Here is a 23,827-nt window from a genome sequence, read left to right on the forward strand (position 1 = left end):
GATGATCTCCCGCTCAGTGCCTTGATTTTGTAACATTAAATAATTCAACCGTTTTCCAAAATAGCCTGACTTTTTCGATTGATGATCACGCCATACATGCTGAGTTTAAATATTTAGGAGTACGTAGGTAGGGGTAGCTGTGTGCTGAGCACCGGCTGACCGCCATCTTAAATCAGCGGTGAAGTTTGATTTCCATTTCCTGATATTTTCCAGAAAGCCTGAAATCGAGATTGGCGGCAGGGCGCAGTCGATGCGCTGGGAGACTGGAGATTCACTACGATGGATCTTGGTGGACTGCGTATGTTTATGGTTGGCAAGAGCGGTACGGGTCCATCGTGTGCCAGGAGCTGGGCTGCGGCGATGCGCTGGATGCACCGCTGAATGTCCTTTTTGGGGGAAATAAGAAACCCTATTTGAACTTGCATTGCCATGGAAGTGTGACCTCTCTGCGGGAATGTCAAATTAAATCATCTTCTTACTCTGACTCCCGGGAAGTTGGTGTTATCTGCGCAGGTAAAAGTCAGAATTTTGACTCGTCATTTCCATAGTTTGGTGATTATTTTATGTCCGATTGTAAAATAATCGGGACCAACAGCACTCTGCCGATGATGTGAAACTACACTGAGGTTCTGTCGAACTTACACCAGTCCCCTAACCTATTCAGAGTTTGTGTTCTCTGGTCTTAGCCTGTCTAACCACAGGGAACATCATCTCCACAGCCGCTCTATTAAGGCCTTCCACCACTCGAGAGGATTCAATGAGTTCAGCCGTCATTCTTCTGAATTCTTATGAAGTCAGGCACTGACCCATCATTGATCTACATAATGCTAGCCATTCCATCCTGGTATCATTTTCCTGAACCTCCTTTGAACCCTCTCAAGTTTCATCACATCATTTCTAACATAAGTGTATCAAACATGCTTCGAATACTCCGAGTAGGGCCTCACGAATGTTTCAACATCACGCTCATACTTTTATATTCTAGTCCTTTTGAAATGAACGCCAACATTGCCTTTGCCTTTCTCACCACAGACTCAACCTGCAAATGAATCTTTAAGGAATCCTGTACAAGTTTTGCTATGCGCCTTTGCACATCATTTTTCTTTGTATTTTCTCTACAATTCGAAAACAGTCAACATGATACATAGTACTCGAAAATTGGCACAGCTATTGGAGAGGCTGACCGGTCAAGCAGCGTCTGTGGTTGAAGACAAAATTTCATCGTCAGTACTTGCACGGAAATGGGTCTGAACTATTGATAATTCCTCTTCCAGCACAGATGATGTATGTATATTATGTTGCGTTCACCATAGCTTATTTGTAATTCCTCCGACTTACATTATCTGCATCGATAGAGTCAAGTATTTATATAGGACGCAAAGAATCTATAAGAGCATCTGAAATTGTAACAGGCATTTGGTCATTTAATCATGGCTGATCGATTTTTTTCTGTCATCCCTAATCTCCTGCCTTCTTCCCTTCTTATTCCCGTCTATCGACCTCGAATTAACAATATACCAAATGCCGGTCTCCGCAGTCAACTGTGACAACAAAATTACCTCATTCATCACCCCCTGACTAAAGAAATTCTTCTCATGTCCGGTGAAAAATGACACACCTCTATATTGGTGCTGCGTCCATAATCTAAGATTTCCCCAGCATGGGAATCATCCTCTCCACTTCAGCTCTATCGAGGCATTTCAACATTTGACATGTTTTAACGAGAACGCCCTGTCGACCTTCTGAATACCAGTGTGTACATGTCCTGGCCATCAAATGTTATCCATATGACAAGTTTCTCAACCCCGAAATCAGTTTTTTGAACTTCACTTTAATTATCTAAAATGCATTCACATCCGTTCTTAGATAAACACTCGAAAGCTGCTGACAATAGTGAGGCCTCGCCAATGTCATATAATGCCTCAACCTTAAATCTTTGCTATTCTAGTCTTCTTGAAATGAATGCTAACATCACATTTGCATTCATCAGCATGGAATCAGCCTGCAAAGAAAACTTTAGGAAAACCTGCAAAATAACTCAAAAGACTCCCATTCCCTTCGGACGTCAGTTTGTTAACTTTTCAGAACAGGAGGTGTTTGCTATCCTGAGGAAAATCAGAGTCTATAAATCACCAGGGCCTGTAATATGTTCGCTCGGACCTTACGTGAAGCGAGTGCAGAAATAGCAGAAATGTTTAAGTCATCCTTAGCGACAGGAGAGGCAGCAATGGATTGGAAGGGTAGACAATGTTACACCACTGTTTAAAAAGGCTTTAAAGATAAAGCAGCAAATTACAAGTCGGTGAGCATGGCAGCAACAGTGGAAATGTTACCATAAGTTATTAAAAAGAACCTGATACATAAATGTTTGGATAGGTATGATTAAGGATAGCCATCGTGACTTCGTGCATTTAGGTTATGTCTAACCAATCCCATAGAGTGTTTGGAGGATGTTACCAGGAAAGGCATTGCAGTTGAAAATGTCCACAAGTACTTTAGTAAAGCATTTTAAAAGGTGACACATGGGAATCTCGTCAAAAAGGTTCAGTTGCTCGGCATTCAAAATGAGGGATCAAATGTGATTAGGGATTGCCTTTATAGGGGAAATCAGAGAATGATAGTAGACAACCAAGTCGAGGGCTCTGTCTCTGACTGGAGTCCTGTGACTAGTGGTGTGTGACAGGGATTGGTACTGTGTTGTTTGTTGTTTTTCATCCGTACCAATAACCTAGATGATAATGTGGTTAACTGTATCAGCAAATTTGTAGATGGCGCCAAGTTTGGGGTGTAGTATACAAGGAAGAAGGTTTTCAAGCAGTGCAGAGAGATCTGCATCAGCTGAAAACGTGAGATGAATTTGCTAAGTTGAACAAGGCAGGCAAGTGCAAGATTTTGCTCTTCGTCAGGACGAGCCAGGATAGATCTTATACAGTAAACAGTAAGACACTGAGAAGTATGGTAGACCCAAGCGATCTGGGACTACAGACAATAGTTTGCTGAATATGGCATCACCGGGAGTTGGTTCCAGTGCGGTTTTGGTCCCTACTTCCAGTTTTGATTAGGCAGTTTTAATATTTTTGGCTTCGACTAAATGGACTGAAGGACATGTTTATGCATTGTATCTTTCTATCCCTCTATTTTGTATCGCCCGTTTGTAGACCAGACATTTAGTATTGCTTTGGTGTCTGTCTCTAACTCCCAGAAGGGTCTTTTTCCACTCGCAGTTCCTTAGCCCTACCTACAGAGATTCAAGACCTAACAATCCGATATCACCGTTTTCTCTTAATTTGATTTTCATTTTCCCTAACAGCACCACCGCACCACCTGTTTCGGTAGGCTTGTCTTTTCGATGCAACGTCCATGGAAGTTCAGCTCCCAGCTATGATCATCTTTCTCTAACGATGCGATGATTTCAATAACGTCATACGTGCCTAATTCTAACTATGCTACAAATTCATCTAACTCATTTCGTATACTGCTCACATTCAAATATAGCATTTCTGTTCTGTACTCACCGTTTATGATTGTGTCTGCTTTTTCCCTTGCAACGCATCCTGTTTACTTCAATTTGTTCAAATTATAGAACACAGAACATTGAAAATAAAATAGTACAGCACAGTACAAGCCCTTCGGCCCACAATGTTGTAACGACCCTCAAACCCTGTCTCCCATATAAGCCTCCACCGTAAATTGCTCCATATACCTGTCTAGTAGTCTCTTCAATTTCACTAGTATATCTGCCTCCACCACTGACTCAGGCAGTGCATTCCACGCACCAACCACTGTCTGAGTGAAAAACCTTCTTCTAAAATTCCCCTTGAATTTCCCACCCCTTACCTTAAAGCCATGTCCTCTTGTATTGAGCGGTAGTGCCCTGGGGAAGAGGCGCTGGCTATCTACTCGATCTATTCTTCTTATTATCTTGTACACCTCTATCATGTCTCCTTCCATCCTCTTTCTCTCCAAAGAGTAAAGTCCTAGCTCCCTTAATCTCTGATCATAAAGCAAACTCTCTAAACCAGGCAGCATCCTTGTAAATCTCCTCTGTACCCTTTCCAATGCTTCCGCATCCTTCCTATAGTGAGGCGACCAGAACTGGACACTGTACTCTTCCATACATTCTGCTTGGCCTGTTGAGTTCCTCCAGTATCTTACGCGTGTTGCTTAGTGTTCTAGCTTCTGTAATGTTCTCGTCTATCGACGGAATCATACAATTTTCAGCGAGAGCATCTGGTATCAGATCAATTGACTTTTACGCAGTGGGAAATGTTGGGAGAGGGAAGTGTTATGCATTTCCAGCGGAGGGAATATCATCACGTTATTTCAACTGAATAAGTGACACAAGGTCCAGCGAACAGTGTAATATAATGAACGGATATAGAAAAAGGTATAACTTAGAATAACAACATACATCAAAGTTGCTGGTGAACGCAGCAGGCCAAGCAGCATCTATAGGAAGAGGTGCAGTCGACGTTTCAGGCCGAGACCCTTCGTCAGGACTAACTGAAGGAAGAGTGAGTAAGGGATTTGAAAGTTGGAGGGGGAGTGGGAGATCCAAAATGATAGGAGAAGACAAGAGGGGGAGGGATAATAACAGAGCCAGCGTACAGGACATTATGTCATGTTGAAGATTTTGGTGAGGCCGAAATTGGAATATTGATTGCAGTTTTGTTCAGCTTCATACACCGAAGATATCAATAAGCTTGAAATAGTGCAGAGAAAATTTATAAATGTGATACCAGGACTTGTGGATTTTAGTTATAGGGAAAGACTAGTGGTTTATTCTGTGAAGCATGTTTGCATAGAGATGATGAGGGATACACAAATTTTGCATGGAATAAATAGGGTAAATATTTTTTTTTCCTGAGGTAGGGTGAGTATATATATACAGATAATAGGTTTTGAGTGAAGGATGATATATTTACTGGGAATCAGTGGGAAAGCTTTCTACTCAGAAGAAGCTTTGAGTTTGGAAAGGAGAGTGAGCTGAAGTGGTGGATGCAGGTTTAATTGCAACATTTAAAAGAGGTCTTAATAGGTTTATGAATGGGAGGGTTATGAAGGGTTGTGATTCGAGTGCGGAGAGATGGCACCAGTCAGAGAGTTCGGTCGGCACGGACTAGATAGGCTGAAGTGCCTGTTTCTGTGCGGCAGTGCTCCATGACTCATTGAATGTTCCTGGTAAAGTCAGTTAATTTGTTCAGACTGACTTTATCACGAACATTCAATGAGTCATGAAGGTTGACTCATTGGCTACGGCGGACGACATAGTCCGAAAAGCCCAGTTATCTGGACCGTACAATCGTAGAGGCGGACCCATCGTTCACTATCGACAAGGTTCATAGAGGACTAAAGTGCTGTGACCGCAAGTGCGAAAATCTCTGTGCCCAGATGTCAGCTGAAATTAAAAAGTATTTTCACCACAAGAGCAACAAATATGAATTAACTCGTGATTATACTGTCAGTTAAAACAAACAGATGTGAAAGTGAAACTACTTTTCTACAACAGTTTGTTTTACACCGCCGTACATTACTGTTTGGAAATTCCCGGCTTACAGTTTTATAAATTTAATGTCACGCCTCCCCTGTACACCACCCGTTTCTAAAACACAACGCTACCGCTCCGCACGCCGCATACAACCAACTCTAATAATACAATTCTTGTTTTAGGTGTTCCCGGGGATAGTCAGCTTAACGCATCAGGTAATCTTGCTTAATTTTCATTGCGCGTTTTGCTGGGTCGGGTTGTCACTGAGGATCAAGCTGATAGGTGACTGCTCTCTTCACGCGGAGCGAAAATGTTTAAGCTGGCTGTAGGGATTCAGCAGATAAATTACTACTCTGGCAGTGTCCCAGAGTTTAAAGGTGTTCCCACTCTTCATTCCACTTTTGCGTGTTGAGGCTGAAATCACGTTAAGTCTGATTTTCAGTCTTTCTCATTTGGCCTCTAGTTCCGGGAATGCCTCCCCACCTGCAACCAACTATGGTTCTGTTACTGAATTGATGAGGGCTTCGTGCAGCGAGTCTCCAGCCCGTCTCAGAAAATGGAAAACAAACGTGAACCTTACCTGATTTCCCTGGAAGCCACCTTGTTCCCAGGAACGGCGAAGTGACTCTAGGTTCTCCGGATGATCAGTGCCTTGATTTTGCACATTAAACAATTCAATCGTTGCCTGACTTTTTCGGTTGATGATCACGCCATACATGCGGGGTTTAAATGTTTAGGAGGGGTTGGGTAGGGGTAACCGTGTGCTGAGCACCGGCTGACCGCAATCTTAAATTAGCGGTGAAGTCTGAGTTTTCATTTTCTGATATTTTCCAGATATCCTGAAGTCGAATCTGGTGAATGGGCGCGATCGATGTGCTGGGAGACTGGAGATTCATTACAATGGATACTGGTGGACTGCGTATGTTTATGGTTGGCAAGAGCGGTACGCGACTATCGTGTGCCAGGAGCTGGGCTGTGGCGACGCGCTGGATGCACCGCTGAATATCCATTTCGGGGGAGTTAAGCGACCCTATGTGTACTTGCATTGTCATGGAAGCGTGACCTCTCTGCGGGAATGTCAAGTTAAATCAATTGCCTACTCTGACTCCCGGGAAGTTGGTGTTATCTGCGCAGGTAAAAGTCCCAATTTTGACTCATCAGTCCCGCTGATTTCATGACTCTCTCATGTCCGATTGTAAAATAATCTGGACCAACAGCACTCTGCCGCTGATGTGAAACTAAATCGGGGTTGTGTCGAAATTACATAGATCCCTAATCTATTCCGAGGTTGTGCCCGCTGGCCATCGATTCTCTAACCATAGGGAACATCCTCTCCACAGTCACTCTGTTAAGGCTGTCCACCACTCGAGATGTTTCAATGAGTTCAGCCCTCATTCTTCTGAATTCTCATGAAGATAGGCACTGACCCATCATGTAATATTCATAATGCAAGCTATTCAATTCTGTAATCATTTTCATGATCCTCCTTTGAACCATCTCTAGTTTCATCACATCATTTCTAGCATAAGTGTCTGAAACCTGCTTCCAACACTCCAAGTATGGCCTCACCAAAGTTTCAACATCACGCCCTTATTTTTATATTCTGGTCCTTTTGAAATAAGCGCTAGCATTGTCTTTGCCTTTCTCACCACAGACTCAATCTGCAAATTAAACTTTAAGGAATCCTGTACAATGACTCCTATGTTCCTTTGCATCTCATTTTTATTTGTATTTTTTCTGCATCTAGAAAATAGTCAACATCATACATAGTACTCGAAAATGGGCACAGCTATTGGAGAGGCTGAGTGGTCAAGCAGCGTCTGAGGTTGAAGAGAAATTTCATCGTCAGTACTGGCACGCATCTGAGTTTCAATTACTGATAATTCCTTTTCCAGCACAGATGATGTATGTACATCATGTTGAGTTCATCATAGATTCTTTGTAATTGTTCCGACTTCCATTATTGGCATCGTTAGAGTCATGTATTTATATTGGACGCAAAGAGTCTATAAGACCAAAAGGTTTAGTAGCAGGATAGGGTATTTGGCCACTTCATCATGACTGGTCCATTTTTTTTTCTCTCATCCCCAGTCTTCTGCCTTCTCCCCGTCTCATGGACTCTTTGCGTGCAAAATAACTACATGACCGTATCAATGCAAATAATGGAAGTCGGAGCAATTACAAAGGAGCTATTGTGAACTCAATATAATGTACGTATATCATCTGTCGTGGAAGCGGAATTATCAATGAGTCACAGCCAGATCCGTGTCAGTACTGACGCGAAATCAGGAATCTATCGACCTCGACTTTTAACATTATACGAAATGCCTGTCTCCACAGTAGCCTACGACAACGAAGTCCACTCATTCATCACTCCCTGGCTAAATAAGTTCCTCTCATGTCCGGTCAAAAAAGACGCACATCTACATTGGTGCTGCGTCTATAGCCTAAGACTTCCCCACCATAGGAATTATCCTCTCCACATAAGCTCTGTAGAGGCATTTCAACATTCGATATTTTTAAACGAGAACGCCCTCTCGTTCTTCTGAATTCAAGTGAGTGCATGCCCTGACCATCAGACGTTATACATATCACAAGTATCTGAACCCCGAAGTCAATTTCGTGAAGCCCCCTTGAACTTTCTCCAATGCATTCACATCCGTTCTGAGATAAAGACCCGAAAACAGCTCAAAATAATGAGGCCACGCCAGTGTTCTATAATGCCTCACCTTACATCTTTGAGATTCTAGTCCTCTTGAAATGAATGCTAACATTACATTTCCCTTCGTCCCCATGGACTCAACCTGCAAAGAAAACTTCAGGGAAACCTGCAAAATAACTCAAAGGACTCCACTTTCCATTTGGACGTCAGGTTGTTACCTTTTCAGTATAGGAGGTGTTTACTCTCCTGAGGAGAATCCGTATCAATAAATCACAAGGGCCTGACAATGTGTTCGCTCCGACCTTACGTGAAGCGAGTGCAGAAATAACAGAGATATTTAAGTCATCCAGATCGACAGGAGAGGTATCAGCGGATTGAAGGGTAGTCAACATTACACCGCTGTTTAAAAAGGGTCTAAAGATAAACCAGGAAATTATAAGTCGTTGAGCATGACATCAACTGTGGAAATGTCATTGGGAGTTATTATTATGGACCTGATACATAAATATTTGGATAGGCATGATTAAGGATAGCCATCATGGTTTCGTTCGTGGTAGGTTATGTTGATGCAATCCCAGAGAGTGTTTGGAGGATGTTACCAGGGGAGTAGTTGAAGGCACAGCAGTTGATAATGTCCACAAGCACTTTAGTAAAACATTTGATAAGGTGACACATGGGAAGCTGGTCAAAAAAGGTTTAATTGCTCGGCATTCAAATTGAGGTATCAAATGTGAGAAGGCATTGCCTTTTTGGGAGAAGTCAGAGAGTGATAGTAGACAACGAAGTCGAGGGCTCTCTCTCTTACTCAATTCCTGCGACTAGTTGTGTGCGACAGGGATCGGTATTGTGTTGTTTGTTGTTTATCATCTGTATCAATAATCTAGATGATAATGTGGTTAACTGTATCAGCAAATTTGCAGATGACACCAAGTTCGTGGGTGTAATGTACAACGAAGAAGGGTCATGGAATGCAGAGAGATCTGCCTCAGCTGAAAAAAAAAGAGCTGAATTTGGTACGTTGAACAAAAAAGGCAAGTGCGAGATTTTGCCCTTCTTTAGGACCAGCCAGGATAGATCTTATACAGTAAATGGTAAGACACTGACGAGTATGGTAGTACAGAGGGATCTGGGAATACAGGTCAATAGTTTGCTCAATGTGGCATCGCCGGGATTTGGTCCCAGTGCAGTTTTGGTCCCTACTCCCAGTTTTGAGTAGGCAGTTTTAATAATTTTGGCTTTGACTAGATGGACCGAAGGACCTGTTTGTGCATTGCACCTTTCTATCCTTCTATTTTGTATCTCCCGTTTTCATTTGTAGACCGTACAGTTAGAATTATTTTGGAGTCTGAGTCTCACTGCCAGCAAAGGCTTTTTACCCTTGCAATTCCTTAGACCTACCCACAAATATTCAAGACCAGCAGAACCACCCCACCACCTGTGTCGATATGCCTGTCTTTTCGATGCAATGTCCCATGGACGAATATCCAATCAGCACTGCATTTCTCTCCATCTCTCCTCTCTTCTAAGGAACAGCACCGGACGCAGCGCCAGACGACCAATTACAACGGTATCTCTCTGGCAGGTACACTGGCTGTACATTTTCCCGGCTTTCTCCTGACAGTCACCAAGTTACCCCTCTCCTGAAACCTAGGGGTACTCACATCCCTGCAACTGCTTTCTTTCACCTCCTTACTTTGCTCTATGATCCAAAGATAATCGAGCAGATGCTCCAGTTCCTTAATAAGTGCTCTCAGTAGCTGCAGCGCAGTGTACCATTTGCAATTTTGTTTGTATGTTAGACTGGTAGTCTCCCAGAATTCGCACATTTCACACGCAGTACAAAACATGTTCCCTGGAACCATTCTGACTGCACTACTATGCCCTAACATCCGTGTAATAAAGAATTAAGAACAGGAAGAGAAACGTACCAGATACTCAACATCACCCAAGCCAGGTGAGCCAACGCCACTCCGAATACTGCAACAATGGCCGATGACAGCAGTCCTCTTCTCCCAATTCATCAAGGCTGACCAAGATGAAAATGTCCGTTTACTGTATTCCATTTCTTTACATTTGGTTCCATATACCTATAACCATATTCTCTATGTAAACACTGTCCAAAGAACTTTCAGTTGTTTTCCATTGACCTACCTCAAACACTTCCTGCGGCAGGTCACACATGCACGTACCGTCAAAGAGACCCATCGTGTGCTTTGAAATGTTTCACCTTCTTGTTTTGAACCACAACAGTTTTTTTTTAATTGTTTTTCCTTTGTGGTAAAAACAGTCAGGAGAGGGAAGGGCAAGAGGCAGATGCTAGAGAGTGCACCAGTGGCTGCCCCCTTAAAAAATGTACAGAGTTTGGCCCTGTAGCTCAGAAGAGTAGGCAATGGAAGAGAATGGCAGCAGTGATTGGGGACGCAGTAGTTAAGGGGTCAGATAGCTGATTCTGTGGACCCAGGAAAGACACGCAGATGGTAGTTTGCCTCCCAGGTGCCTAGGTCCGGGCTGTTTTGGATTGCGTCTCGGGATTTTTGCCTGTACCACGTGACAGTGAGTATAGGGACAGAATGAGGTGGAGGATAAATCCATGGCTGAGGGATTGGAGCGGGGGGAAGGATCCATATTTCTGGATCATTGGAAACTCTTTTGGGGCAGGTCGGACCTATACAAAAATAACCGGCTTTACTTAAATCCCAAGGGGAGCAATATCCTGGCAGAGAGGTTTGCAAAAGCTACTGAGGAGAATTTAAACTAGAATAACTGCGGGGTAGGAACCGAACTGAAGTGACGCAGTTAGGGGGGGTTGGCTCACAAATAGAGAAAACTTGGAGACAGTGCAAGAGGGAGGATAGGTAGGCGATCGAGAAGGGACGCGCACAGATTGATGTTCTGAGATGTGCCTATTTTAATGAAAGGAGTATTGTGAACAAAACGGAAGAGCTTAGTGCGTGGATAAGAACTTGGAGCTATGATGTTGCGGCCATTACAGAGATTTCAATGGTGCACAGGCAGTAATGGCTACTTCAATTCCAAGGCTTTAGATGTTTCAGAAAGGACAGGGAGGGAGACAAAAGGGTTAGGGGAGTGGCATTGTTGAACAGAGATAGTGTCAAGGCTGCAGAAAAGAGGAAGTTATGGAGGGGTCGTCTATGGTGTCTCTGTGGGTGGATATTAGGAATAGGAAGGGATCAATAACTGTGCTGAGTGGTTTTTTCAGACCACCCAATAGTTACAGGGACATCGAGGAGCAGATAGCGAGACAGAACAGGAGAGGAGCAATAATAATAGGGTTGTTGTAGTGTGAGATATTAAATTCCCAAATCTTGATTGGCATCTCCCTAGACTGAGGGGTCTTCTCCGTGGATTGTCACTTTGTCGCGGTGGAGAAGCTTGTGTGGTCCTGAGGTCCAGTGAGCGATGCCGTCTGGCGCTATGTTCCCGGCAGTGTAACCCATGGCAGTAAGGTAGAGGGTGAGGTCCCTGACAAAGAACAATCGAACCAAGACTCCAACTGTGGAACAGGCTGACGAAGGTACTTCGAACTCAACGGCTGTGAAGGCGGGTGAAGGCTGCAACAAATCCACCAGCTCAACCGTCGTGGTTTCCATGCCATGAGAATCATTTGGTTGATTTGTCAAGTATCGTGTGCTTCTTGGAGTGCCACATCAAGTACACGTTAAACAAATACACGCACAGCGTCTTCGCTCTCTGGGCCACTTGATAAACAGAACGAAGACGATCATCCTCGACCTCGAGGGATAGTCATGACGGGATTGAGGGGTTTATATTGAGTGGAGTTTGTTAGGTGTGCTCAGGAAGATTTTTTGATTCAATAGGCAGATAATCCTACAAGAGAAGAGTCTGCACTAGATCTGGTATTGGGAAATGAACCTGGTCAGGTATCAGTTCTCTGAATGAGAGAGCATTATGGAGATGGCAATCACAATTCTATCTCCATTACCACAGCACTGTACAGGAATAGGAACAGACATGTTGGGAAAGGTATAATTGAAGAAAGGGAAAACATGAGGCTATCAGGCAGGACCTTGGAAGCATAAATTGGAAACAAATGTTCCCAAGGAAACGTACAGAAGAAATTTGGAAAATGTTCAGGGGATATTTGCTTGGAATTCTGCATAGGTGCGTTTCAATGAGACAGGGAAAGGATGGTGAGGTACTGAAACCGAGCTGTACAAAGGCCGTTGTAAATATCGTCAAGAAAAAAAAGATCTTACGAAAGGTTCAAAAAACGAGGTAATGATAAAGATCTAGAAGATTATAAGTCTAGCAGGAAGGAGCTTAAGAATGAAATTAAGAAGCCAGAAGGGGCCATGAGAAGGCATTGGTGGACAGGATTAAGGAAAACCCTAAGGCATTCTGCAGGTACGTGAAGAGCAAGAGGATAAGATGTGAGAGAAGAGGACCAATCAAGTGTGGCAGTAGAAAAGTGTGTATGGAACCGGAGGAGATAGCAGAGGTACTTATTGAATACTTTTCTTCAGTATGCATTACGGAAAACGAACTTGGCGATTATAGGGATGACTTACAACGTACTGAAAAGCTTGAGCACGTAGATGCTAACCAAGAAGATGTGTGCAGGAGCTTTAGGAAAGCATTAAGTTCGGTAAGTCACAGGGACCGAACGGGATGTACCCCAGGCTATTGTGGGACGCGAGGGAGGGGATTGCTAAGCCTCTGCCTCATCAATAACGACTGGAGAGGTTCCGTAGGATTCAACGATTGCGGATGTTGTTCCCATATTCAAGTAAGGAAGTAGAGATAGCCCAGGAAATTATAGACCAGTGAGTCGTTCTTCAGTGGTTAGTAAATTGATGGAGAAGATCCTGAGAGGCAGGATTTATGAATATTTGGAGAAACATAATATGATTAGGAATAGTCAGCATAACATTGTCAAAGGCAAGTCGTGCCCTACGATGCTGGTTGTATTTTTCTGAAGATGTGATTAAACACATTGATAAAAGTAGAGGCGTAGATCTAGTGTAGATGGATTTCAGCAAGGCATTTGTTAAGGTACCCCATCGAAGGCTTAATGAGAAAATAAGGAGACATGGAATCCAAGGTGATATTGCTTTGTGGATCCACAACTGGCTTTCCCACAGAGGGCAAAGAGTGGTTGCAGTAGGTTCCTATTCTGCATGGAGGTCGGTGATTAGTGCTGTGCCTCAGGGATCTGTTCTGGGACCTCTACTCATTGTGATTTCTATAAATGACCTGGATGATGAAGTGGACGAATGAGTTAGTAAATTTTCTGTTGAAACAAATGTTGGGGGTGTTGTGGATAGTGTGGAGGGCTGTCAGAGGGACATTGATAGGATGCAAAACTGGGCTGAGAAGTGGCAGATAGAATTCAACCCAGATAAGAGTGAGGTGGTTTATTTTAGTAAGTCAAATACGGTGGTAGAATATACCATTAATGGTAAGACCTTTGGCAGTGTGGAGGATCAGAGGGATCTTGGGGTCCGAATCCATAGGACACTCAATCTGCTGCGCAGGTTGACTCCGTTGTTAAGAAGCCATGCAATGCACTCGCCTTCATCAATGTGGGATCGTCTTTAGGAGCCGAGAGGTAATGTTGCAGCTACATAGGACCGTGTTCAGACCTCACTTGGAGAATTGTGCACATTTCTGGTCGCCTCACTACAGCAAGGTTCTGGAAACATTAGAAAAGGTGCAGAGGTGATTTACACGGAAGTTGCCTGGATTGGAGAGCAAGCCTTATGAGAATAGCTGGAGTGAACTCGGCCATTTTTCCCTGGAGCGACGGTGGATGAGAGGTGACCTGATAGAGATGTGCAAGATGATGAGAGGCATTGATCGTGTGGATAGTCAGAGGATTTTTCTCAGGGCTGAAGTGACTAGCACGAGTGGATATAGTTTTAAAATACTTGGAAGTAGGTACAGAGGAGATGTTAGGGGTAATATTTTTTTCACGCAGAGAGCGGTAAGTGCGTGGAATGGGCTGCCGGCGGCGGTGGTGGAGGCGGAAACGATAGAGGCTTTTAAGAGATTCCTGGGTGGGTACACGGAGCTTTGAAAAATAGAGGGCTATCGGTAACTCCAGGTAATTTCTCAGTAAGAATATATTCGGCAAAGTTCTGTGGGGCGAAGGGCCTGTATTGTGGCGTAGGTTTTCTAATTTCTTTTTAATTCTTACAAATAGCTGTGTGTATTCTCATGATTCACGCTGCTGTATAAATCACATATGTCCCCCCTGTCTCCAAATTGAAATACAGCCAGCTAAACCAAATTTGGAAATAGGGAATTGAAACTTCCAAAAATCAGATGCTGAAAATATGAAATAAGGCATTTAAATAGTCCAATTAACGCTTAACTTGAGCAGTAACTGTATCGCGAGAAGCAGTATTAACAACTACTTAGCTCCACCTTCTTTATAAACTACTTTCCTTCTGTTTTTTCGCTGTGTTCCTGCTGCAACATGAGGTTTTGTATAAAAATAAATTGAACTTCTGCAGCCCGCATGTCCATCACTGCCTGAGATGTATTGCCAGAGATCAGGGGTTAGATCAGATTTGCATTTATATTGGATACATTATCATGACATTGGGTGGGTGCCACTGTGTGAACGTCAGGGTTTTATCAGTCTTAAAGGCGGATCTGCCGGCCAAATAGAGTTGACGCGTACAGTTTTTTTTTTCCATTGAGAGTGGGGGAGATTCAAACAAGAGGACATGAGTTGAGAATTAAAGGCAAAGGTTTTAGGCGTAACATGATGGGAACTTCTTTACTCAGAGAGTGGTAGCTGTGTGGAACGAGCTTCCGGCAGAAGTGGTTGAGGCAGGTTCGATGCTGTCGTTTAAAGTTAAATTGGACAGCTATATGGGCAGGAAAGGAATGCAGAGTTAGGCGCTCCTCATGTTGCATGCAGATCGGTGGGACTAGGTGAAAGTAAGAGTTCGACACGGACTAGAAGGGCCGAGATGGCCTGCTTCCGTTCTGCAATTGGTTATATGTTTATCTGGAACATTATTAGGCGAGCAGGAAGTAGCTTAAGAATGAAATTAGGAGAGCCAGTAGGGGCCGTGAGAAGGCCGTAACGGCCAGGATTAAGGAAAAACCCAAGGCACTCGACAAGGAAGTGAAGAGCAAAAAGATAAGATGTGAATGTGCATAGACAGAGTGGATGTGGCAAAGTAGTTTCCAATGATGGTGGAGTCTAGTACGAGAGGGCATGACTTAAGGATTGAAGGGCGCCCATTCAGAACAGAGATGCGAGGAATTGTTTTTTAGCCCGAGGGAGGTGAATCTATGGGATTTGTTGCCACAGGCGGCAGTGGAGACAAAGTCATTGGGTGTATTTAAGGCAGAGGTTGAGGTATCTGAGTAGCCAGGGCATCGAAGGTTATGCTGAGAAGGCGGGGGAGTGGGACTAAATGGGAGAATGGATCAGCTCATGTTGAAATGGCGGACAAGACGCGATGAGCAGAATGACCGACTTCTGCTCCTTTATCTTATGGTCTTATGGTCAAAATAAGACCAGTAAAGTGTGACAGGGAAAAATTATGCTTAGAACCAGAAGATATAGCAGAGGTACTTAATGAATACTTTGCTTCAGTATTCAGTACGGAAAACGAACTTGGCGATTGCAGCGATGACTCAGGGCGGACTGAAAAACTTGAGTATATAGATGTTAAGAAAAAGGATGTGCTGGAGCTTTTGTAAAGCATCATGTTGGATAAGTCACCAGGACTAGACGAGATGTACCGCAGGCTACTGTGGGAGGCAAGGGAGGAGATTGTTGAGCCTTTGGGGGTGAAGTTTGCTCATCGTTGGGGAAAACAGAGGTTCCGGAGGATTGGAGGGTTGCAGATGTTTTCTCTTATTAAAGAAAGGGTTTATAGAGATAGCCCAGGAAATTATAGATCAGTGAATCCTAATTCAGGGGTTGGTAGGGTGATGGAAAAGATCCTAATCGGCAGGATTCATGAACATTTGGAGAGGCATAATATGATTAGAAATAGTCAGTATGGCTTTGCCAAAGGACAGTCGTGCCTTACGAGCCTGATTGAATTTTTTGAGGATGACACTAAACACATTGATGAGGGTAGACCAGTAGATGTAGGGTATATGGATTTCAGCAAGGCATTTGAGAAGGTGACTTATGCAAGGCTTATTGAGCAAGTAAGGAGGCATGGAATCCAAAGCGACATTGCTTTCCGGATCCAGAATTGGCTTGCTCACAGAAGGAAATGCGTGGATGTAGAAGGGTCATATTATGCAAAGAGGTCGGTGACCAGTGGTGTGCCTCAGGGATCTGGACTGGGACTCTTAATCTTCGTGAATTTTATAAATAACCTGGATGAGGAAGTGGAGGAATTGTTTAGTAAATTTACTGATGACACAAAGGCTGGGGGTGTTGTGGATAGTCCGGAGGGCTGTCACAGGTTACAGTGGGACATTGATAGGATGCAAAATAGGCCTGAGAAGTGGCAGATGGAGATCTCTACAGATTAGTGTGAGGTGGTTCGATCTGGTAGGTCAAATATGAAGGCAGAATATAGTATTAATGGTAATGCTCTTGGCAGTGTGGTGGATCAGAAGGATGCTGGGGTCCGAGTCCACTGGACACTCAAACCGTCTACGCAGCTTGACTCTGTGGTTAAGAAGGCACAGGGTGCATTAGCCTTCATCAAACATGGGATTGAGTTTAGGAGCCGAGAGGTAATGTTGCAGCTATATAGGACCCTTGTCAGATCCCACTTCGAGTACTCTGCTCAGTCCTGATCGCCTCACTACAGGAAGGATGTGGAAACCATAGAAAGGGTGACGAGAAGATTCACAATGATGTTTGCTGGATTGGGGAGCATGCATTATGAGAATAGGTTGAGTGAACTAAATCTTCTCTCCATGGAGCGACGGAGGATGAGAGGTAACCTGATAGAGGTGTATAATATGATTAGAAGCATTGATCATGTGGATAGTCAGGACGCTTTTCCAGGGCTACAATGGCTAACACGGGAGGGCAATGTTTTAAGGTGCTTGGAAGTAGGAACAAAGGAGATGTTAGGAGTAAGTTCTTTTCCACAGGGTGTGGTGAGTGCGTGGGTTGGCCTCCCAGCTACGGTGGTGCAGGCGGAAACGATAAGGTCCTTTTAGAGACTCCTGGATAGGTACGTTGAGCTCTGAAAATAGAGGACTATGGGTGCGCTGAGGTAATTTCTCAGGTAAGGACATGTTCTGCAGAGCTTTGTGGGCCGAAGGGCCTTTAGTGTACCGTAGGCTTTCTGTGTTCTATGTTCTATGATAGGATCCTTTATGAGACTCCTGGATAAGTACATGGAAAAAAATAGGGGCCTATGGTTAACCCTAGGTAATTTCTATAGTAAGGACGTGTTCGGCAGCGCTTTGTGGGCTGAACGGCCTGTATTGTGCTATAGGCTTTCTATGTTTCTATGCAAATGTCTCTGTTAGGGCCTTGCAAATTATTTACTTGCCGCACAGAGGGTCAGAGGAAACAACTTGGAGATCTGCCGCAGATCAGCAAACAATTATCTTCTGTAATCTGTATAGGGTTCATTAAATCCAATTTGATTTGTATCTGTAGACTCTGTTTCAGTCTTCTAAATAGGGATCTCCCCCATCTCGTTTGGTTCCACGCATTGATTACCATTCTGAACTTCCACGAGTCCAGTGTTCTGCCTTGCAATTCGTTTGTTCTGAACTTATCTGTAGAATGCCTTAGGATTCTCTCTCACCTTGTCTTCTAGGGAAAACTCGTGATTTTGTTCCGTTTTCATGTTTTTTTTTTCTCTGAAGCGTTGTCCTGCATCTCTTACGTCCCGTAACAACTTCATTTGTTCATATCGGCCTGACCATGCTATGCAGCACTTCTTTGTCTTTTCCAGGTCTCAATACCCTGTAAAATGTGTCGTTCCGAAAAGTTGATTGCATTTTGTTTCCATTGATGCTATCTGGCCTGCTAATTCCCTCTAGCTTTGTGTGTGTGTGTTTCTTGGCTTTCCGGCATCTGCAGATATTTCCTTTTCGCTAAGCCTGTTATCTCTACCTTTTATTTTCACAAACACAAGTTTTGCACTTTCAAAATTTCATTTCTGAAAACCAAACACTTACCTAGTGCATCTTTGTCAGAAACCTGTCTAACCCATCGACACCTGCCAGATCCTTCTGATACCATCGAAATTGGCCTTTCTCTAAGTTAACCGATGTGTTATTGTATGTGTTCGATGTTAATTAGCCTATATTAATTATTTACCTGGTTCCGAAATATGAAACACATTTTACTAATGCCGTTAATATCATTGAGTTTGGTGGGAAACCATGCACTGAATCCATCCCTATACTTTGTCACAGTCCACAAAGGGAGAGACTTTGGGCGGATGGTATTTACATTCAACCAGAAAAAAAATATATAGTTAGAAAGTCAGATTCTGATTACGGATTCTCAGCATGGCTTTGTGTGGGGTAACCCGTGTCACTACTTTGGGCATTCGAGGAGGGAGTGGATTATTGCTGAAGACAGAGTAGTAAACCTTGGCAGTGTTTTTTTTTACAAGACTGTGCATTGCAGAATTTCCGAACAGGCAGACATATAGGTTCCAAGGAGAGCTAGCTAATTGCATCGATCATATGCTGCGCGGCAGGAGACAGAGCTTAATGGAAGATGGAATGCTTTTCAGTAAAAAAAGAATTTGAGATCCAGAGCTTCATATTTCGATGAAATGGAACCGGAGGTTCAGATGGAATGGCAGAGATCAGGTGGCATTGTTGCCATTAGAGTGCAAAATAAAGCACAGAAGAGTTGGCGTATTGTGATAAAACTATCCGCACTGGTTAGGCCATACTTGCGGCAAACAGTGCAATTTTGCAGACATTTTATAAGCAGTATATGACTTTGCACGAGGAGGAGCAGAATAGATGAGCATTTTTTTTTCTGCAAAGGAGGATTATATTTAAGGAGAAAGAATTGAAAGTTTAAATTCTTTCACCCCAAATCATACAACGGATACATGTGACTCGATAGAAATTTACAAAATTAGTAAGGACAATCCAGTTCGATTTTCTAATTCTCTCAAGGACACATAGATAGTATTGAAATTAAAATGGATATGAGAATAAACTTGCCCTGACAGGGTGTTGCCGACATTATAAACATGTTAGAAAAGACAAATGTTAGAATCCAACGGATTTTCTGCTTTACAGCATTAATACCCCGCGCAACTTCCGAGGAAGATGGCTGTCCTCTACTCCTGATATGATTTGTTATAAAAGCATGTTTCGTAAGTTTTCGAACGTTTCGCCTGCCCGTTGTGGGTAACGTGAAGAAATTGCAAATTCCTGGGAAATATTTGTGTACCTTCGTTTCCCTCTTGTGCGGCAGCAGAAGATTGCACGGTGTCCAATAATGCCCCTTTATTACAAAGGACTCAAGGTTAAGCCAAGGATTCCTAACATCCTAACTGGTGATCATAACATTAACGAGGGTGATCATAACATTAACGAGAGCTGCGTTACTAGGAGAGGATTCAGAGACAACAACTATGTGCTTTTGAGATAATCAGATTGTCTTTGTCCGTTGGAAATCTGTGTGCCATGCAATTGATTGATTTTTTTTCGGAAAAGCTAATTAAAACGATTGACAAGTGCAAAGCGGTAAGAGTATTCTTCCTGGAATTTACATAAGTCTTGGGCAATGATCTGCGTGACAGGATGCTCCAGGAGGTTAAAGAGAGAGATAGCTATGTGGTCCAGATTTTAATTGGCTATAGGACAGAGAAGGTGGTGATGGAAAGTTGTTCATTCAATTTTCTGAATAGAGGCACTATTTCCCTTGTGTCTATCAGATATATTAGCGACATGGATAACAAACCAGGTGCCATGATTCATGAGTTTACGTATGACAGCAAAATTGAACGTATGGTGGATTGTTGAGAAAGTTGTCCACGGTCACACCAGGATCTATATCAAAAGCAAAGGTGAGCAATGGAATGGTAGTTGAAATTTAACTTAGATAGGCTGGATGTGTAATATATATAGCATAATATATATACACATAATTATTCAGTCGATCTTGAGGGGAGCTGCTGAGCAGACAGAGCGAGGATTCAGGGACTTAATTCACTGGAAGTGGCAACACAAATATACAGGGTTATAAAGAAGCCATGTGACGTATTTATCTTCATCGGCAGAGGGTTTGTAAACAGTTGTAGGTCACCAGATTACTGCTCTGCGCTGTTGTTAGAATTACAGTTTAGTGTCGTGTGCATTAGCGATCTCCATGCTAAAGGACCAAGGTCTTAGTCTGTAGGGAGTACGGAGAAGAATTAGCGATATTTTGGATACAAAGATATGATATGGTGTTACAATCTGAGCAGAACTGGTGGAGCAACTCAGGGAGTGTTTCCTTGTATTACAGAGCGGCGTATATCGTCGGAAAGGGATTCATTGAACTTTAATCAGGAACACGCATATTCACTCTGGCCGGGGCCCGACTCGTGGGATAGCAGAGGATCTGACGTACTGCAAGCGAACTGGCTTGTTTAAGGATCATTAACTGGCGTTAATTAATTTGGAAAAACAGAAATGCGGCTGCCGACTGAGAACACATGTCCTGATGTGAAAGTCGGTAAAGTCAGCAAGTGTGCAAACCAACTGAATGCACTTATGATAGAAATAACTCTGATTCTAGAATAATTCCGATCATGACTGTAACCATTTTTTTTCAGGTCACAGATTTCCAAAATTATTGTCCGGGCATGATGAATGTTCGGGAAGACTGGAGATGCAGTTTGGTAAAACCTGGGAAACGGTGTGTGACCTGCACTGGGACATGAAAGATGCCAATGTAGTGTGTCATCAGCTTCAATGCGGAGTCGCTGTCTCTGTGCTCGGTGGAGCCCATTTTGGAGCGGGAAATGGATCTGTACAGAGCAGAGTACTTAACTGTCGGGGTAACGAATCAGGCGTTCTGGACTGTCCATTTTCTTCAAGGAATCATGGTTGCAACCATACGAATGATGTCAGTCTAATCTGTTCTGGTGAGTACCAGGTTTCAGGACAAATCAGAATGAAATATTGATGGCACTTGTAAATCAAAAGTCAGTTAACAATCGTTCTTCTTATTAAGGACGTTCATTGTGATATTGATGTGGTAATAATTGGGGATTGGGGATTGCAGGTGGACGTGAAGAATTTCCCATTGTTCAACATTAATGATTGAGTTCCATGTGGAGTCTTGAAGGAGAAATTTAACAATGCCGATATTTAGAAACTTCGTTGCGATGAAGCAGGTTTCACCCATCAGAGCCCGACTCATAAATTACGATAGCTTACAATAATGGAAGTTGGTATATTAGCAAATTATATGAGCATCAGGACACCAAATTTCTATAATCATTGGGAATTTGCCTGAAAAAAGAAGAAAGGAAACAAGCATGAGTGCATGACTGAGAGATTTGGGCGACATACACAAATCAGCAGAAATGATAGATGATATTATTATCAGTAAAATTTATATAAATGAGTGAATGTAAATACGTAAAATTAAAAAAAATGGAAATAAAAGTATATTCTGGGTTTATAGGTTTATGGAAAGCAATATCAATCCTGCAACACTATCATAAATGAGAAACAAACCACAGAGAATCAGCATAAGAGAATTGTAGGATGTTAACCAATGCTTGTACATCAGAAATTGTAATGCACTGGACGAGAAACAGATGGCGAACATCTTTAGAGAACATTATTCTAATTATGTCAGAGAGTATATAATGACAAAATGAAGTAAACAAAATAACAGTTGGAAGATCACTACTGACCGAAAAGTTTGATAAACCGCCGACAACAGCTGTAAAATAGGCTTAATGCTGAAGTATTCAGCAGACTTCGTAATGCTTCCAGAGAAAGTGATTTAAAAAGTAACCCCGTTGCCTTTCTTCAGTGCTGGTGCCAGCGAATACATGTATATTCATTTTGTATGCCAATGAATGCATTGATGTTTGAATAACGTTGGATAACTTTGGCCGTCTTTGGGAACCACACAAGAGAAAATTGAGGGAGAAAAGGATAGCCTTGGTTTGGGGGAAAAAAATCAACTATCTACCCACTCTAGTGTAGAGGATTTATCACGTCGAGACATACTGTGGCATTGCAATCGGAATCTCGTGCTGCAGACTTAAGCATAATGCCGTCTACAATGATGAAACAAAGTGGCTTAGAAAACGAAATAAGTGACATAGTCAATACGCGAACAAGAGATGGCCTGTTAATTCTCTGTAGATTAAGTCCAGGGCGGGATACTTCGCTGATTTCATTGCAAAACATTCGAAACACCTGAAACGGGCATGCGAATCGAAGAAGCGAGTTGGCAGACAAGGAAATGCACGTGGAAATACGCCATAGAAAAAAATCAAGAAAATGCAAAAGTCCTGCAAAGACAAATCACCTGCAAATTAATTTGCAATAAAGTGGCGACAGTAAAAAACAAAATCTGAATAAGTGCTGTGTCTACCAAAATAGATCAAAACTCAAACCACGTACAGTATGTATTTTCTCCTTTTAGTATGGAATATGATCGCTTAATATCCGAAACCTATATTCAAAGTTGATCGACGTAAGGGAAGTAGTTGGAAAATAACGGTGTGTGGATAGTTTTATCATTGCCAATTTTTCATTAAAGAGGCTGTGAGAAAGCTTTCTGTGCTAGGATAAATTAATAAACAGAGGTCATTAGGTAATTCTATCAATCAATCAATCAATCGGACAACCAATAAATACATTCGAACAGGAAAAAATGCAATTATCATTGGAAATTTTAATGAACATCCAAATATATTACAACAAAACAGAATAAGCCCATATTCTCCGGGAAAAAAAATAATGAGAAAAATGCGTTCTTTACACATTTAAGAAGTATCAGCAGCATTTCTGTTACCTACAAGTATGCACATTTAATTTAGCTAAGTTTTGTTTGAAAGGGACCATTTGCTAATGCTGGGAACCGTTCAATATATTAATTAATATATTCAGTCAAGATGCTCATCATATTAACAATTAATCTATAGGATTCTTGAAGTAAATTCTATTGAAACTTTCCCCTTCATCGCAATATGATATATTTCCTTCGCTTCTTGATAGACCAGAAACTGATAAGTCTCATATTCATCCATCGGTTGTGTTATATCTTGCTATGTGGTTTTGTTTTGTCCTAGCTCCATTTTACCTTTCCGTAAGCTTTCAAAATTGAACTCCGCTCATTGTTCTAATTGATGTTATATTTGATAAGACCAAAAGAATATGAACAGAAATAGGCCATTTATTCCATCGAGTTTGCACTGACATTCCATGAGGCCTGATACTGGGCACACTCAAATACATATACCTTGCCCTCTCGCCATAATCTTGGTGGTCATGACCTATCAAGAAACTAACAATTTTTCGCTTTAAATATAAATAAAACTGTGGCTTCCACCGTTTTCAGCGGCAGAGCATTCCACAGATTCACTGCTCCCTGACTTAAAAAAAAGAACTCCTCCTTACCTCTGTCCTAAAGGGTCAACTTTCAATTTTGAGGCCGTGCCCTTTCGGGCTGGACACTCCCGCCGGAGGAAACATTCTCTTCATGACCACCTTAACGAGTCCTTTCAATAGTCGGTAAGTTTCAACGAGAGCACCGTCCC

The 23,827-nt window shown here is 42.6% G+C and overlaps 1 protein-coding gene across 1 annotated transcript in view; it reads left to right on the plus strand.

Moving 5' to 3' along the window:
* Positions 1 to 23,827, plus strand: part of LOC134351209 (deleted in malignant brain tumors 1 protein-like) — a 178,119-nt gene that overhangs the window by 91,688 nt on the left and 62,604 nt on the right. Inside the window, exons 10-11 of the mRNA XM_063057318.1 lie at positions 214 to 513; positions 6,323 to 6,622. Coding sequence (XP_062913388.1) covers positions 214 to 513; positions 6,323 to 6,622 — 600 coding nt within the window. The remainder of the gene's footprint in view (positions 1 to 213; positions 514 to 6,322; positions 6,623 to 23,827) is intronic.

This window comes from Mobula hypostoma, chromosome 8, assembly GCF_963921235.1.
Source record: "Mobula hypostoma chromosome 8, sMobHyp1.1, whole genome shotgun sequence".
In the NCBI taxonomy this organism is placed as follows: Eukaryota; Metazoa; Chordata; class Chondrichthyes; order Myliobatiformes; family Myliobatidae; genus Mobula; species Mobula hypostoma.